We start from the raw sequence: 16,938 nt of genomic DNA, 5'->3' as shown, positions 1-16,938 counted from the left end.
TACAATCTACAGAAAGCAAAGTGTGCCATTAGCAGCAAGACACTGGTTTCTATATCCACCAATGAGTGACTGAATAGCACCGCGTCTCTCTCTGCACTAGTTGCCCCGCGTGCTGGCAGCTTTACAGAGGCTCCTTCTGGCATTGTCTAGCAGAAATTTAAGTCATGACCAAAGTAAATTGCTAACTGGATTCTGCAGAAACTGAAGACAAACCCAGAACTGCCCAGCTTTTTCATTCCCGTGAATGTGTGTTCTTGTGACATCTTTGGATTACCCCTCTGGAAAACAGTTACACTTTCAGTGCTAATACACAAAGTCATTTGAGGTATTTATGGCCTGACAAGGCGCATTGGTTTCCTTTCACTCGAATAGCTAGCTATTGCCACATCAAATATCTGCTAGCAGAAGGAAATCCCATAATTTATTTGAATCATATATCAGGACCTAGAAGGAACCTGTGCTGTTAGAAAAGATAGGCTAGCCTTAGAATGAGAATAATAATATGTGGTGATTTTTAACAACTCGTTGTTTAAGAAACTAAGAGAAAAAGAAAAGGTGGATGAAAAGATCATAAAGAACTTGACAGTGAGAATTGCCTGCTGGGATTCATAAAGAGAAACTTAACTGATAAAGATCCTTTTCTATTGTCATTAAAAACCTTCCTTTTTAAAAGGTGGATTTAGTAATAAAATGGAGAACAGAGACTAGACTCTGACCTCAAAATCCTTCTGTAGACTGACCCCAAAAACCATCTTTGCAGCTACTGTGAGTGAAATCCTGGAATCTTGGGTGAAGTTCTGACCCAAATGAAAGTTTTGCCATGGACTTCAATGGGCCAGGATTTCACCTTGAAATTCCATTATTGACATAGGAGTTGATTTTATGATGCCTGACAACACACCATTTGGTATCCATCTTTTTATCCATCCACAACCTGAAGAATCACAGAACCATAGAAGTTTAGGTGGAAGGGACCTCAGGAGGTCATCTAGTTCAACCCCCTGCTCTTCTTTGAAGACTAAATAAGCCTAGTTCCCTTAGCCTCTCCTCATAAGTCATATGCTCCGGTCCCCTAATAATTTTTGTTAGCCTCCACTGGACTCTCTCCAATTTGTCCAAATCCTTCCTGTAGTGGGGGGCCCAAAACAGTGGCCTCACCAGTGCCCAAATAGAGTGGAATAATCACTTCCCATCCATCTGCTGGCAATACTTCTACTAATACATCCCAATATCCATTAGCCTTCTTGGCAACAAGGGCACCCTGTTGACTCATTTCCAGCTTCTTGTCTACTGTAATCCCCAGGTCCTTTTCTGCAGAACTGCTGCCTAATCAGTTGGTCCTCAGTCTGTAGCAGGGCATGGGATTCTTCAATCCTAAGTGCAGGACTCTGCACTTGTCCTTGTTGAACTTCAATAGATTTTTTTTTTTTTTTGGCCCAATCCTCCAATTTGTCTAGGTCACTCTGTATCCTATCCTTTCCCTCCAGCATATCTACCACTCCCCCCAACTTAGTGTCACCTGCAAACTTGCTGAGGGTGCAATCCACCCCATCCTCCAGAATGATCATTAATGAAGATGTTGAACAAAACCAGCCCCAGCCCTGACCCCTGGGACGCTCCACTTGTTTCTGGCTGCTAACTAGACATCGAGCTGTTGATCACTACATGTTGAACCTGATGATCTAGCCAGCTCTGTGACACTCCAAAGCTTGTTGCTTCCACAAAGTTGGTCCAGTACAAGATATTATCTCACCTACTTTGTCTCTTTTATATCCTGGGACCAACACAGCTCCAACAACACTGCAGTCAACTAACTGTGTTTGCTTCTGTGGCAGTGGAGTTAGGCAAATGAGAGTTTAACCCCCACGTCCCCCATAAAGCTATCCTTTTGGGATGACTAAATTAGTTTTGCTGTGTGCTATTGCAAACTGACTAAACTAAAGAAAAGAGAAAAGGAAAGGAAGGGTGTATGACGTAGACCTGACTGGAAAAGCACTTTTTCTATTTCAGCCTTTGATGTTCATTGGTCATTTCAGGGAATTTAATTGAAGTTGGAACTTTCTACTGAAATCTCTAATCCTGGATGTGCTTTTCATAGTCAGTCTAGAGATGAATGTGAGTCAGAAAGTCTGCATGTGTATTTAGTCCTGAATACATAAGGCCAGATTCTTTGCTGGTGTAAATTAGCATAGCTTTGTTTTACTTTAGTGCAGCTACACCAATTTATACAAGCTAAAAATCTGGTCCATAAACATAAACAACTATCTTGATAGGAATTTGCCTTGTTAAGCCTTGACAAACTCATTTTCACTAACTTGGACAACCTTTTCCCACAATGGGATGTTTATCCTGAAAAGAAATCACATATTCATTTGCTTGTTAAATTGAATGAGAATACAAAGCAGTTACTACAGATTCATGCAGGTATAACTGACAAAAGAACATAGTTCAGTACTTTCAAGTTGGGCCCAGGTATATTTATAAAAGATTTGACACAGTAACTATGCTATGCAGGAACGGGGAACCAGAATTTCTCTGACTTCAAAATTCGTTTTCTTTGTGAATCACAAGAAAAGATCAAATTTAGAAATTCCCTGCAAAACAAAATTTAAGAAAATAAAAATTGTTTCAGGTCAGTCAAAACATTTTGTTTTAGTAAAATCAAAAGGTTTCATTTTAATTTTGACTTCATTTTTTATCGATTTTAAAAGAAATTAAAACAAGGTCATTTTGATGCAAAAAATCAAAACATTACAAAAATGTCAAAATAGAAAATTTGGCATCACCTGACTTTGTTTTGTTCTGGGTTTTTTTCTGAACAAAATTTTGTCAGTCAGCATGTTCCCGTGGAAAGTTTCAAGTTCAAGGAATTGCATTTCTTATTAAAAAAATTTCAGCCAGCTCTAATTATCAGGAAACAACATGATTTCATTATCATGTAATTAATGCAGATTACAGAGGGGTTTACTCAACCAAATCCCCTGCTAATGTAAACTGGTATAGCTCCACTGAAGACAAATCTGCTCAGAGTTGTGCTAGGCACTTCACAGCAGTGTACGGTGTTGTTTGATGTGATGTTTGGAGGAAGGATGAATGGAGTTTACAGCAGTAAGATTACATGGTTTCTCAGCAAAGTCTGACTCTCAACATGGTGGTGTAGAATTGGTATATTTTGAGTAGTGTGGTGGGGTTATATATAAAATAAGTACGTACCTATGCTGATTCATTCCGTGTCATCAAAACAGACATCTACATTTACTATGTAATCTTGTCATAGGCTCAAGTGTCATGCAGAATTTCACAGAAACTAAACTATGAGCCATTAATCTTACTGGGGAACTCCGGTTCACAAACTGATGGCACAGTCCTTATTTTTATTTATGTATACTGTTTACATGTAAATCCACACTATGAGAAACCTAGTACTAGGCCTTAATATATAATTATGAACATGCAGCAGTATGTAACCAGACTGCTCACCAGCATGAACAAAGGTTACACAATCTGACCCATAATCATTAAATGCTGTTACATGATCATAATATGTATATAAATGCAGGTCAGTGCCTCATGTTTGTGAGTCGGGTGTATATAAATTATCCGTATTGTGCCATGCAACTTTTAAGCCAAAGGCTCCAAAGAAAGCAATGAGGAATTTTGCCTTGTTAGCTAATGTTATATTAATAGAAAGTGCCTAGCACAATGGGTGATGAGATTAGCTCCGTTTTGGGTGGTGGAAAATAACTAATAAAAGTGAGAGCGGGCCAGATCCTCCGAAGGTATACATTGGTGTTGCTCTATTGAATTCAGATTAGATTGCTTGTGTGAGTAGCCGCTCCCCAGCACACAGGAAGGGTTGCACAGTTTACAGTTTCTGTGAGTACGTGCTCACCCATATAAGTGAGGATACCCAATCTAGTCCTATATGGAGGGGTCTCCATCTCAGCTGCTAGTTGAAAACAAACGTCACAGGATTAATAATTCATTTCTTAGCATTTTTCTTGTAGATGAATTAAGAGATGTTATTCTCTTGCTAGATTAATAGGTCACAGTAACAATGTTTACAGGTCTCTCTACTCAGTGCCAGGCTGGATTTATATTGTTTTTGTCTCAGTTGCCATGGGTTTTCATGGCTCATGTAGCACACAGTATGGTTCCAATCCTGTGCCCATTGATTTCAGTGGCAGCAGGATTTAGACTGTCCATTTTGCACCCCTTGAACTGCAGCATTTTTCTGTCCAGCAGCAAAAATGGGAAGCATATTTTGGCTTCACAAATACCTGTCCAAAAAAAAAAAAAAAAAAAAAAAATTAGGAAATTGCCCTCCCCTCTTTAATGAGTCATTTGGAAGATGAAAGCAATTACTAAAGGTCACAAAGTTCCCGTGGGTGATATTCTTGAACCCAGCAACTTCTAAGACATGTTACATTATGAATTCTGATTTATACAGACCCTGATGAATGCAGGCTACAGTGGCAGTTATGTGGGTGTGCTTACCTCATTCTCTTGCCTTTAGATGGCAAATTACATTGGCATCAGGGCTACTGTTTCCACAGGTCAGGATGCACATGTAAAACTTAGATTGCCTAAATGTATCATAGTTATATGCTGTGGTGTTGTATCCATGTTGGTCCCAGGATATTAGAGCGATAAGGTGGGTGAGGTAATATTTTTTTATTGGACCAATTTCTGTCTATTGTCTCTGTCACCAACGGAAGTTGATTCAATAAAAGATATTACCTCACCCACCTTGTCTCTATAAATGTACCATTCAGTTCCAACATCTGTTTATAAACAAAAACTATAGGCCATATGTTCCCATGGTTTGCGTAGCTACTTCCTACAAAACTGCCTCAAAGGGGTTGCATACCTGCTTACTACCCAAATTTGTTAACGTGCATAAGGCTGCAGCAAGGATTCAGAGATTCCACTCTTTAAAAGTAGGGATCTACCCACAGTCCCCCTTCAGGTGGCCCAGCTTTTGTAGATCTCTAAAAGTGTTCCTAGAACTCCGCTCCCCTGTACTTACAATGCCCTTCCTGGAGGGAGCCTAGAAGGATACAAATGCTGGTAATGTTTGTTTCATTGTACTTTCTGTGTGGCTTATTCTTGATGTGTATTATTATCTGAGAAGAACTGGTTACATGTTTGTGTTTGAGGCAGCCTAGAAGTGCTTTCATAAAATGAATACATAGCTATTAATTGTTTTTAGAAATAAAATAGTTGTCTAATCCTACAATAACAAGCTTCTGACAATTGCTTTAGGTATAGTTCACAGTCTTCACTTGTAATCCCTTTTTCTTCTCCTTCTTTCATTTTATCTCATGTTCTCACTGTTGCAACCATTTATTTCTAGCAGTTGTCAATCCTTTCAGTTTTCTAAATCCTTCTCCTTTGTTTGTTTGTACAGAATTTCTTTCCTCAAGTCTATAGCTTCCTTCAAGCCAATGTTGTCATCTTTCGTGATTTTTTTGTCTTGTGATATTTGGTATTTTTTTGGAAAGCCCTCCTGTTGGGAGTCCTGTGATTACATGAGCATCTCCGCTTTTGTTGTGTTTAAAAAAAAAAAAAAAAAATTTCTAGCCCACAATTGAAGAGAGACACTGAAAAACATGAACCTTATGGTCTCAAAAAACAGAGTACACAGAGCACCCAAAATGTTTTCATCTTCTGAAAATCTTATGATTTTTAAGCCAATCTCATTACTTTTGAACTCTTGGGCTTGGCAGTAGTGCAATGTGGATACCCGAACTCATGTTGAGTATTGCCTAACGCCACAAGCAATCTTATTGAAGTCAGTGGGACTTCTTATGGGGTGAAGATATTTCTCAATGAGACAAAGGGGATCACCATGTGACCCTTAACATTAAGGGCCAGATACTCGGCTAGTGTCAGTGGAACAATGCTGAGGATAAAGCCTTAATTTCCTATAGTAATAATCTGCACGCTTCATGGTAAGTAGTGGTTTTTACCCTATTCAGCTCTGTTGATAGAGCAGTAATTCAATGAAAGAGAGACTGTCTTTAGTTTCCTTTTGCCCTGTTTTTCCACTCTCTGATTCCTGGTTCTCTTTTCAGTTTCTCGCTTACCTTATCTCCCTTTTGTTAAATGTTCTCTCTTCTCCATCTTTCTTTTATTACATCTGAAGTCTAGACCACCTCTTCCCATTCTAAATCTTATTGCTATTATCAGTGTGATAAACATTAATGCAGCTCTTCCATATTTCATTATTTTGGTTCCTGCTCATATTTGAGTGTGTCTCAGGCATTGTCAGAAACTTTACACTGTGTCCTTATTTTTTTTTTTTAATTCAAAGTCAAGTTCACTACCAGCTCCGGATAGGCAGCTATTTAACAGATCACTCCACTTAGCTTCGTTTGTTTCAGATGTTTTTCTTCAAGTCTCCTACACTGAATCTGTCTTCCTTCAGTTTTGATACATCCCAAATGGGTCCTCCACAAAGTATGCACTATAGTGGTTCATAAGAACAGCTTGAAGGAATAAATAACTTGTATTTATATCTTTCTTACATCAGAACTGGGAATAAAAATTAAGAAAGAATAGTCTAGCTGTCTGCACTAAGACTATTATGCTGCATTTTGAGATGCATTTAGAATGGTATGCATATGTGGCATGAAAAATCATAGAAGAAACAAAAACATATGGGAGGCATTCTTGCACTAATTTGACATCTCTGTGGTCTGGAAGAAAATTCTGCTCAAGGATGGACAAAATGTGAAGTGAATGTAGAAATGTTACAGTAAGACCTAGGGCCAAATCCTCAACTGGTGTAAATCAGCATTGCTTTGTTGAAGGTGGTGAAGCAGTGCTGATTTGTGCTAGTGGAGGATCTGGCCCCAACCCAGCCTGGGGACCAGTCATGCTGGGTGCTGGAGAGCAAAACACAGTGCACGCTGCAATCTTTGTGTACTAAGGATGGTGCTCACGCTTTGGGGGAGGGGCCCTTTGTTACCTCCTACTTGACAAGGAGGTTTCATGCCTGTGAGCTTCTGCAGCACTGGAAGTGGGTGAGTTCCAAAGCCTCTGCAATGCCCCCTGAATGATTTAGAAGAGGAGCTGCTCTACCTAGACCTAAGTAGATCCAATAACTGGGAGCCTTCATGTCCGGGGCACAAAGCAGCATCAGCCACTCTTCAGGCCTGTCAGCTGGGGTGTTAGCCCTGACGGCATTGGGTGCCGATGCAGAGGGTCTGTGCTTCGCTGCTGTGGCCTGCCCAGGTGTTTGGGGGATGGTTCTGTTATCTTCAATCCCCATTTTGTTTTCATGTCCTTAGTCTGTCCCAGCTTGGGTGAAGGCTGGAATTGAACATACAAGCCCCTGAGATGCCCGAAGGCCTTTCTGCTCCCAGCAGATGTTTATGCATGGGTCTGATCTGCTGATCCAACCAATATTCACCTCAACTACGATGGTGTGTCAGATGACGCAAGGGACAGAGGGGTGGGAGCAGTGTGGGTCTATCTGGGAGTGGATCTTCAATCTGGAACTGAAATGGTGCACACTGGTAGGGATAACGGTATGTGCACTTATACAGGCAGCCAGCTGTGAAAAGGATGGAGAATGGTGCTGTCAGGTGAATATTTGTTTCCACTGCCCACAAGTGTATTTCTCTCTCTTTATTATTTTTTTTTGACTGGCCTAGGATGTGGCCCACAAAAAATGAAAAGGAAATCAATTGACAGCTACTGTTGTATAGGTCACAAAGAAAAACTGTATTTTCTTTTGGGAATTTGGTTTTGCTTTGCAAGGTATGGTGGCTTTATACTGTACATAGATTCCAAATTCTATGAGCATCAGTTCAGTGATTATTTAAGATAAAAATTCTATCAAACCAGTGTTGCTCGTCTAGTGTGGTCTGATTCTTGCTTTATCATTGTTTAATTGTAATTGAACAGATTTACATTCCTGTGGTCTACTAGTCCTCCTCGTGGTGTAAATGAGGCAGACAATAACAAGAGGGGCTTTCATGTCTTTAAGCAAATCAGTCAAGCAGTCAAATCAGAATTATTTGTCTGCATCTCACAGGGTAGTTTGTGTTGTTACTTGGGAAACGTGCTGAGTGCTTGCAAAGAGCACACAAGGGGAGATAATAAATGTCTCTTCAAGCATTGTTGTTCTTTCTGCTGTCCATATGTGATGGCCTTTGCTCATGGAGAGCATTGCCTAGTAGTCAGGGGCTTAGGACCTTCAAGCTGCGGAGGTGGGGTGTGGTAGGAGAGCCCGGGCCTCCCACTCCACCGGGCTTCAGCTATCAGAGGGCTATTAAAGTTCTGGCAGCTGGAGTGCCTTAAGGCTGCCCTCCCTAGGCCACTTCCTACCCCATGATTGCCCAAAGCTGCTGTCTGTGCTGAGATGTGCAGAGGTGAGCTCACCGCTTGGCACCTCCTTGGCACTATGCATGGGGGGCAGCTCCCTCTTTCTCTGCCTCCTCCATTGTGTTTTGCAATGGAAGATGAAGAAATCATATGAACTGTGAGATGTTGGCCAAAGATACATGATTTGTACTGAGTAGTAAGGAAAACAGTCATCATAAAATTGATGGCGCACATTATCAATGAGTGCACAGCATCCCGCTTCTTCATGTACACTTTTCAAAACGTTCTGTCCACAATCATGTAGATTTTTCCATTGTAAAGTTAGGATCTTCTGTTTTGTGCAGTTCTCATTTGCAGACTGTAACCAGGAGCTAATTATTGCGAGACAAGGGATACACAAAGAACAATAAACAGAGGCTTTGTTGAAAAATATGAACTGCAGTAGAGTGCTTGGCAACACAGGAAATAAGCTAAATAATTGTGGTTTGAATTGAATCCTGAAACAATCAATATATCAAATTGTTGGTGGAGATGAGGGGCCGGGGAGACCAAAAGAGACTTGCAAGGAAACAATGAGGCTATATGACTACCATCCCAATGTTGCAATGAGGAATGCTACGAAGCAGTTACTCTGAATGGTGTGCAAGAGCTGCACACTTGCACAGAGCTCATTGAAGACTGAGGTCTAACAGTAGCATTACTGGGTAACACAAGTGCAGTTAGCAAAGTGTGTATTTTCAATGAATGGGTAACAATTTGTATTTCAACTTTTCCTTGTAGGAGACAGAGCTGCTAGATATCAGCTTCGTCAAAGATGCCAGATGTGGGAAATCTGCCAGAGCTCCCAAGGTAGGAACTGCTGTTGTGCATGTATCAGATGTTGCATTGATAACTGAGATAAGATGGCTTGGAAATTATATGCAGCAAATAGAGAATGTGTCCAACTCAATGCATCCATTTTGTTTTTTTCTTCATTAACACTATCTGTGAAAAAATGTGTCCAGATGTTTGGGCTCTTGACCCTGTGTGTATAATTCCGTGAATATTTTATTTGCAGCAAATAAACAAAAAATTGGAAACTCATGCATTATTTCTAAAGATACTGTCAAAGTGATGGAAGTTCTTAACTTCCCTGTTGACTGAGTGTTTAGTTCTAGTTCTCCCTTGCATTTTGTACTGGATGTTTGCCTGAGCCAGTGCCTGTTGAGATAAATTAGTCTTTTCCTTTTGACTTTAATGTTCATTGACTCAGTCCCTATGGACCCAGTTAGGTGTTTCTTGTACTCTCCTATTGTCTTCAAGGAATGTTGGTAACAGAAATATGTTTTCTGTATTGTTCTTTTTGGACAGAGAATTCTCACAGAGTGGAAAATCCTTAGCACACAATTCTGGTAACTGGACTGTGTCCTAGGGATATCCACAGAGGTTGTAGAAGGAAAGAAAATCTCTCCAGGGCTCTGGAGATGCAGCACTGCTGCTTCACAGTTGCTACCGAAGCTTCAGGATTGCAGTGGCCACTGGAGATGCAATTCCTACCTTGACCTTAGGGGAGGAAGTGGATGATGGATTTGCATTGGATCCTCTCCTTCCATACTCCTTTCTGCCCCTTCTGTCCTCCACTCAGCTGTGTTGCAGAATGCTTTCCCATGAGCTGCTCAGGCTTTGTCAGAATACATTTAAGCAGTGTGAATGGCAGGTTCTGTGTACCTGAGCATATCTGCTGGTTATCTTCAAATGTATTTATGTCTAGTTTTCAAAGCTTTGCATGTGGTGCCAGCAGCATTTGAAATGCTGAATTGTAATTGAAATGCTACAGAAGTACTTTGACATCCACATTAATATCAAATTAGTTCACCAAGATTAATAGTTTTATGATGACTAGTAATAAAACATTGACAAGGGTTGGAACACTATTTTAAATTGCTACTTGCCTTTATGTAAGGCATTCAAGTTCTAGCAAAAATATTTTTAGCTAAGATTTACATGCAGCCGTTGACTTGGGGGCTTTTATTTATTTGGTTGCATAAAGGCTGTTTTTGTTATCATGCATTACTGACTTGAGTACAGTGGCATTAATTGACGGGTACCAAAAAACCAGGACTCCCACCACCCCACCCCCAGTGGTGTAATGCACCCCACCTGTGTGAATCAGCTCGCCTTTCATCACTGATTGCGTGGGGGCGGAACAAAAGCAGCACCTGGATTGGCAGTTTGAAAGGGCCAAGTTTACCAGGTGGGGCAAAATGCTCATTTTGGGATTAGTCGTGCCTGTTATGCCCCGATCCACATGCTGGTCAAAGAGGTACGCTCAGCTGGGGATTGCATGTTACAGGACTCCCTTTCTTTCTGCCAGATCCACAGTACCAGCAACTCATGCTTTGAGCTCTGGACATCACTGGTTCAGCCCCAGGTGTGTTGGCTTAGATTGTGGCTATCAGAGAGGTCTGCTGACTCCCAAAGCCACTAGATGTGCAGACGCACTTCACCACCACTGCTCTTCTTATTAGGCTGACGCATACCGTGCCCAGGGACCCACTACTTCCATACCATTAAGCACTAGTGGGAATAATCCTTGTACTCAAATGAGGGCAAGGACTGTGATTGTGGCCAGCCCCTGCACGCAACCTATTCAGAGGAGAAAACTCCGTGCACTTAGCACCCACCTATAGAGCATCCATGATTTGCTCATCCTGCCTCATTCTGGAAAGTATGGTATATAAATATTATGGTCCAGATTCTCAGCATAGATCCATTTCAGTCGACTTTTACCAGCTGAGGATCTGGCCATATATATGATGCTGTGGGCATTCTAGGCTAAGGACATGTGGTAAGCTTATGTGGTCTGCGTCCTGGCTGTCTTAGAGACCCTGGCTCCGTTGAAGTGCTTGTACCATACATGCGCTTGTTATCAATTGAAGCGGAGCTGTGAATAGTCCTGAAGTGTAGCCTCTCATAAAGGCTTGTGGGAGGGTAGTTTTAGTGTCTCTTAGCCTTATTGGACTCTAAAGTTGGAGATATTTAGGTCATGGCGCAAGGCTCAACTCTTTGCCTCAGAGAGAGGATTTGGATGGAAGGTCCATTCAATGGGAAGAAATAGCTTTTTGGGGTTTTTTTCCTTTGCATTCCTCTAATATATCATGATTTTGGTATTGAATTCGGCGACTCTTTGTTTCCTGCCAATTTGAAAAAGCGAATTGAATTTTGTGTATTCATAATTATAAATGCTTGTAGATTGATCCTCTGTCTTATAAGGGCATGATCCAAAACCCCTAGAAGTCAGTGGGAGTCTTTATTTTCAGTGGTCTTTAGATCAGGCCTAAAGGTGGATAGAAGTAAAGTGATCACCTGTATCACGCACTGGCTTTTTTGAATGTCCAATGTAATTTATTTATTTTTATTTAAATAATAATAGCAAAGATGCTTATACAAGGCACTAAGTACCCTAACATCATTAATATTGCAACAAAATCCCAGTAGCATTAAAATAATCATTTGAAAAGGAGCACAGCCACCCATATATAAATAAACCTCCTTTCCACTCGTTTATTATTCTGGGACACACTTCCTCCACCCTCTTCTGAAACCCATCAAACAAAAGGAGGTGTTTTTTGTTAGCTTTAATTACTCTGGCACCGAGTTTCACCTTTTTTTTTTTTTTTGTGTCTGCCTAAAACCACACAGGACTATTTTCCTCCTTTATTGTATAAAGTCCATCTTTGGTAGTATTTGGCATTCTTAAGTACAGGAACCTCTCATTTATAGGCCTATTTCAAACTTGTGTGTGCGTATTATTTTCAACAATTGTCTCCCACGCCTTGAGAGCCATATTTTATTAATTGTTTTGTATGTGTTGTGTAATTTCCAATGTGCCTTCTTAATATCATGAAAACGAAAATTCTTTTCCTTTGGTCATTTTTAGCTGTAGCCGGAAAATATTCAACTCCTTTTATCTATTTTTTTGTAGTGGGTAACATTGTTAGTCTTTCTGCCAACCTATCTCACTCTGTCTCAAACTATCATCATATGTTTTGCTCTAATAACAGTCATTAAAGCTCAGATATGGATTTATGTGCTGTGGAAGGCTGGTAGAGTGGGAGCAGCCTGTGCTCTGGAGAAAGGAAATATTACGAAGGTGAATGTTTTAATACCTCCCAGGGCCATAATGTATGGTGCCTGTTACACCTCTTGGGAAGGTGTAATCTGTAAACCCCTTTATACTCCCCTGTAGTTGTGATAAAATGGACATTTTCCTGTACTTGGTCCTTCGAGACATGTCCCTTCCATCTAGGTGCCTGTCTGATCCTCATCACCATAGCATCTAAGCGTACTCACAGCCTTTAATGTATTTATCCTCAGAACATCCCTTTGAGGCAGGGGAGTTCTACTTCCCTTTTACACGTGGGCAACACAGACATGGGACAGATTAAATTACTTTCTCAACACCACACAGGAAGCTTGTCACAGAACCAGGGATTGATTCTAGGTCCTCTGTGACCCAGTCTAATGCCCTGTTCACTAGACTCTCCTTCTTTTAGCTGGGGACACTAGCATTCTGGATGGCATTAGTTCTCCCCATGTCTGCACTTCCACACACCGCAGTCCAGTTGTGGCTCCCCTGTGCTGGGATGCCCTAGGAAGAAGGGGCTAAATACACCCACTGTGCCTCTCGAACACCCACTCTTGGCAGGCATTATTTGAACCTTAAATGCTTTGAGAGTCTCAGCACCACCAGCTGTGTGTGAATATACCAACTTCTTGATCCATCTAATTAATTCTCCAGAAACCTACTGAGCATTTTGTTGCCTCTCACACCTGTGCAGTGTGATCTGTCCAGTGCCTTTCTGAAAGCTCAGTGGGTGAAATCCTGGCCCCACGAAAGTCAATGGCAAATCTTCTGTTGGCATCAGTGAGGCAAGCATTTTACCTAATAGCCTGATCAGCTGCTAACTGAGACTCAAACAATGGTATTTAACCACTCAAGTAGGTGTGGTGCAGAGAAGTCTCACCCCCTGGGGACTGTGCTTCAGGAACTATACCTCCCAGTGTGCAAAGGGTTAGGTAGATTGCACCATACTCCAGGTGCACCTGGACAACTATGACCCAGGAACCTTTTGGTGCCAACTGGCAGGGAGCACAGAAGGTGCATAGAGTTTTACAGGGATCCCCTGGATCAGATACATGCATAAAAATTCACTCAAAGGAGGCATGTAGTGTCTCTGATGTCATCATAATCATTGTAGAGTATATACACTGATAATATTTACCAAGGTATATATCTGTACTGAAAATTATAAGGTAAGGTAGCCTAGGTCACCAGGAGGGATCATGTCTTTTACAGGTTTCTTCTAAGCAGGAGATAACTGATACTTCTCTCTCTCTCTCTCTGGTTATGTGTGTACTGGGCATTTCATGTCTCACAAGGGAGGCCTATTTGCATACTGAGCCTGATACCAGTAGAAGGATAGTGAACTCTACGAGAGAGGACGTTGACAGGAAGAAATAAACAGCTGGAGGGATCCTGCTTACGAGTAGAGACAATGTATTTCGGGGGGGGTGTCTATCTGAGAGAGCGGATATAGGTACATTCTGGGTCTTTCACCTGGGAGACAAGCTGACATGTCTCATGAAAAAAGGATCCCAGCTTTCCTGGCTGGAAAGCGGTGTTGAACCGTACTTTATTAGACATGAGTATCTTGTTAGTTAAGTCTAGGCTGTAGAATGCGTGTTACCATTTTATGTTTTGTGTAACCATTCATTTTTATCACTCACCTCTCTTTCTCCTTTGTTAAATAATTTTTTGCTGGTGTTCACTAGGAGTTTAGCTAAGTGCTGTGTGTGCAGTGAAGTGGGGATGGGAGGCCCAGCAGGTAAGTTTGGGTGTACTGTTCCTTTGGGAGCAGCCAATCTGTGAATACTGTGAGTGTCTGTGGAAAGGGGGCTGACCACACTTGGAAGGCTCAGGGAGTGGGGTGTGCCTATTGCTAACCTACCTAGAGAGAGCTAGGCCTGCGTAGGCCTGGAGGGGAAGACTTGCATTGCTCGTGACCAGTAAAGTTGGGGAGCTGACCCCCGCCCGGCAAGAACAGACAGGGTTTCCTCACACTAAGGGGCAGGTGGAAGGAAGCGAGGTGCCTCATAGCCGTGGGTACCCCCAGGAAGTGTCACACCCACCGCTTCCCATTTTTTCTTGCCCCCTTTTTTGGATGACGTGTGTTGACAGGAGCCAGTTACACTTTAGCCCTAAACGTGGGCCATCTCAGGCCAGATTTCCACTGATATCCGTTCGCAAGGAAACAAAGATTCGCTTTAGTTGAATTTCGCTGTTCATTGTCTTCTCTAGTGGTGTACACTAAAGGTTCAAAATAGGTGAACAAAAGAAGGCCTCAACCAGTCCCCACATGTAAAGAAACTGGGTGAAACTCAGGGCTTGTTACCATGGAAGTGAGGCCCATTTAGGCCCATTGATTATATCATTATTTACAATTCAGCAATACCTAAAAGTCCCAGCCGAGATCACTGGCCACTGTGATGCTTTCTGTACATTCATGTAGTCAGCGGTCCTACCTCTATAATAAACAGAGAAGACAAAAAGTCAGAGGAAGGAAGTGATATCCCCATTTTACAGATGGGAGAACTGAGGCACAGTGAGATCAAGGACCAGATTTTTGAAGGTTATTGGGCATCTAGAGATGCAGGTGGCCCTTTAGTGGAATTTAGAATGAGAGTTAGGCCCCTAAGCACTTTCGAAAATCCCACTAGTTGGTGCCTCAATATTTTAAAAAATCTGTCCCCAAGTGACTTGTGATAGAGCTGGGAATTTAACTCCAATTTTCTCTGTTCTAGCCAAGGCTTTAATCATAAGACAGTCCTTCCTATCTCCCCAATTTTTAAAGGATATATTCTACTCTCCAACTTCAAAACACCAGGCTCAGAAATTGTGGCAATATTTCCCATGTGACTGCAGTGTTTGTACAAAGTCTTATGTTTTAGGTAAAAAGAGTAGTGGTAACCAAGGGCAAATATCAAGTGCAAACAGCATTGCAACGAATTTGCAGATGAGAAGATAAATGGAACTAATGTTCTAAAGAAAACTAAGAGACCTTTATAATTGTGAATTAGTAGAAGTGTCTTGATTTCAAATATAATGGGAGATATATATAGAGCTGAGGGAATTATAAAATGATCATCATAACCTCTGCTTTTTACTAAGTTATTAGAATAATTTAAGAAGGAAGGAAAAGTAATGTGGAGAGCAGGAGATTAATAAGCATTTCAACTATAAACCAGAAGGAATAACTGTTGATGTAGGTTCATTTCTGAAACATGAAATGCTCGTGGCCTCACCCGGTAATCTTTACTCAGTCAAAACTCCCATTGACGTCAACCAGATTAGAACTTCAGCAGGGGCAGGCACTGAGCTATTTATGTTTCAAAAATACTGGAGCAAATTTGTAAATCAATAGTTACTCCTTATGATGAAAGAATGAATTCCTAATTAATTTCCTCTTGCCCTCACATTTACCTGGTAGCAACCTCTGCAGTTTTATTTCAGCGTGAGGGCCGGTAAAGGCCTGTTTTTGTTCTTTCACTTGGAATGTTCAGTGTACGACTATAGAAGAAAATTAAATATCTACATGCAGTGAACAGAAAAATGTGTTCTTGTGCAGTAAAACATATATTGCTGTGAACATTCATATATTCTGATGTGTGGTGTAGAGAGGTCAATAATATATAAACTGTTAAATGTAGGAACATAACTAATAATGTCATAAGATTCATAAGAATATCAGTTGAATGATTAACTGCTGAAGAATTTGCATCTGCAGTATGCTAATAGGACTGTAAAATACACATTATTTTTGACCATTTTTAAACTCTTGAGACAATAACAACAGTTTCTATGGAAACTAAAATCTTCATGTAACTGTATAAGGACTTCAGGAGCAAACAGAAATATCAGGAGCTGTTGGCAGGGCTCAGGAAGAATCCTTATGACAAATGTTCACATTTTAAAACTTGTGATGCATTTGATTACTGCTTTTCCCCTTCATGCCAGCATCAATTGTTCAACAGGAAGTGAATTATTTGTAAGTGACATCTGGTATAGAAGCTTCAGAAAATTAAATAAAGAAATAAATAAGGGGACTGTTCTGAACGTCTATAATAAACAAACAGGGCAATCCCCAGTACTTCAAACATTTCAGCCCTGCAAATGTATTTCCATTAACATGATAAAACTCCGCTAAACACAATCATCAACGTTTTGAAGTGTCAGGTGTTGTGTTCACAACTCTTGTGATTTTTTACTGCAGGTCTCACAATATTTGGCATTTTTCTTAAAGTCCCGGCTTCTACAGTCAGGTGACCTGAGGAAAATCTCAGTTTTCAATTTAAAAAACAGGAAGTTTCTCGCACTCATGACTAGGGAGAAAAGCTTGAACATGTGAGCCTTAAAATCTCAAAAACCAGAGAGGCAAATAAAAATAATCCAAAATGTATTACTTTTTAAAATTTCTTGATTTTTTGGGGATCTGACTCACGAATTTTGAATGCTTGGGATTTTTACTGGGCCCGATTTTCTACTCCATTGCACTATTTTGTCAT

The 16,938-nt window shown here is 40.9% G+C and overlaps 1 protein-coding gene across 7 annotated transcripts in view; it reads left to right on the top strand.

The window, feature by feature from the left end:
• The window catches only part of PLCB1 (phospholipase C beta 1), a 642,689-nt gene that overhangs the window by 150,886 nt on the left and 474,865 nt on the right, over window positions 1-16,938 (top strand). For all 7 annotated transcript variants that reach the window (XM_067565312.1, XM_067565318.1, XM_067565317.1 and 4 more), the window contains one exon: window positions 9,115-9,183. In XM_067565312.1, the coding sequence (XP_067421413.1) occupies window positions 9,115-9,183 (69 nt within the window). The remainder of the gene's footprint in view (window positions 1-9,114; window positions 9,184-16,938) is intronic.

Source organism: Emydura macquarii, unplaced genomic scaffold (assembly GCF_026122565.2).
Source record: "Emydura macquarii macquarii isolate MOO-44397 ecotype Brisbane River unplaced genomic scaffold, CSIRO-AGI_Emac_v2 contig_2676, whole genome shotgun sequence".
Taxonomy (NCBI): Eukaryota; Metazoa; Chordata; order Testudines; family Chelidae; genus Emydura; species Emydura macquarii.
This window is presented reverse-complemented; position numbering and strand designations above follow the sequence as displayed.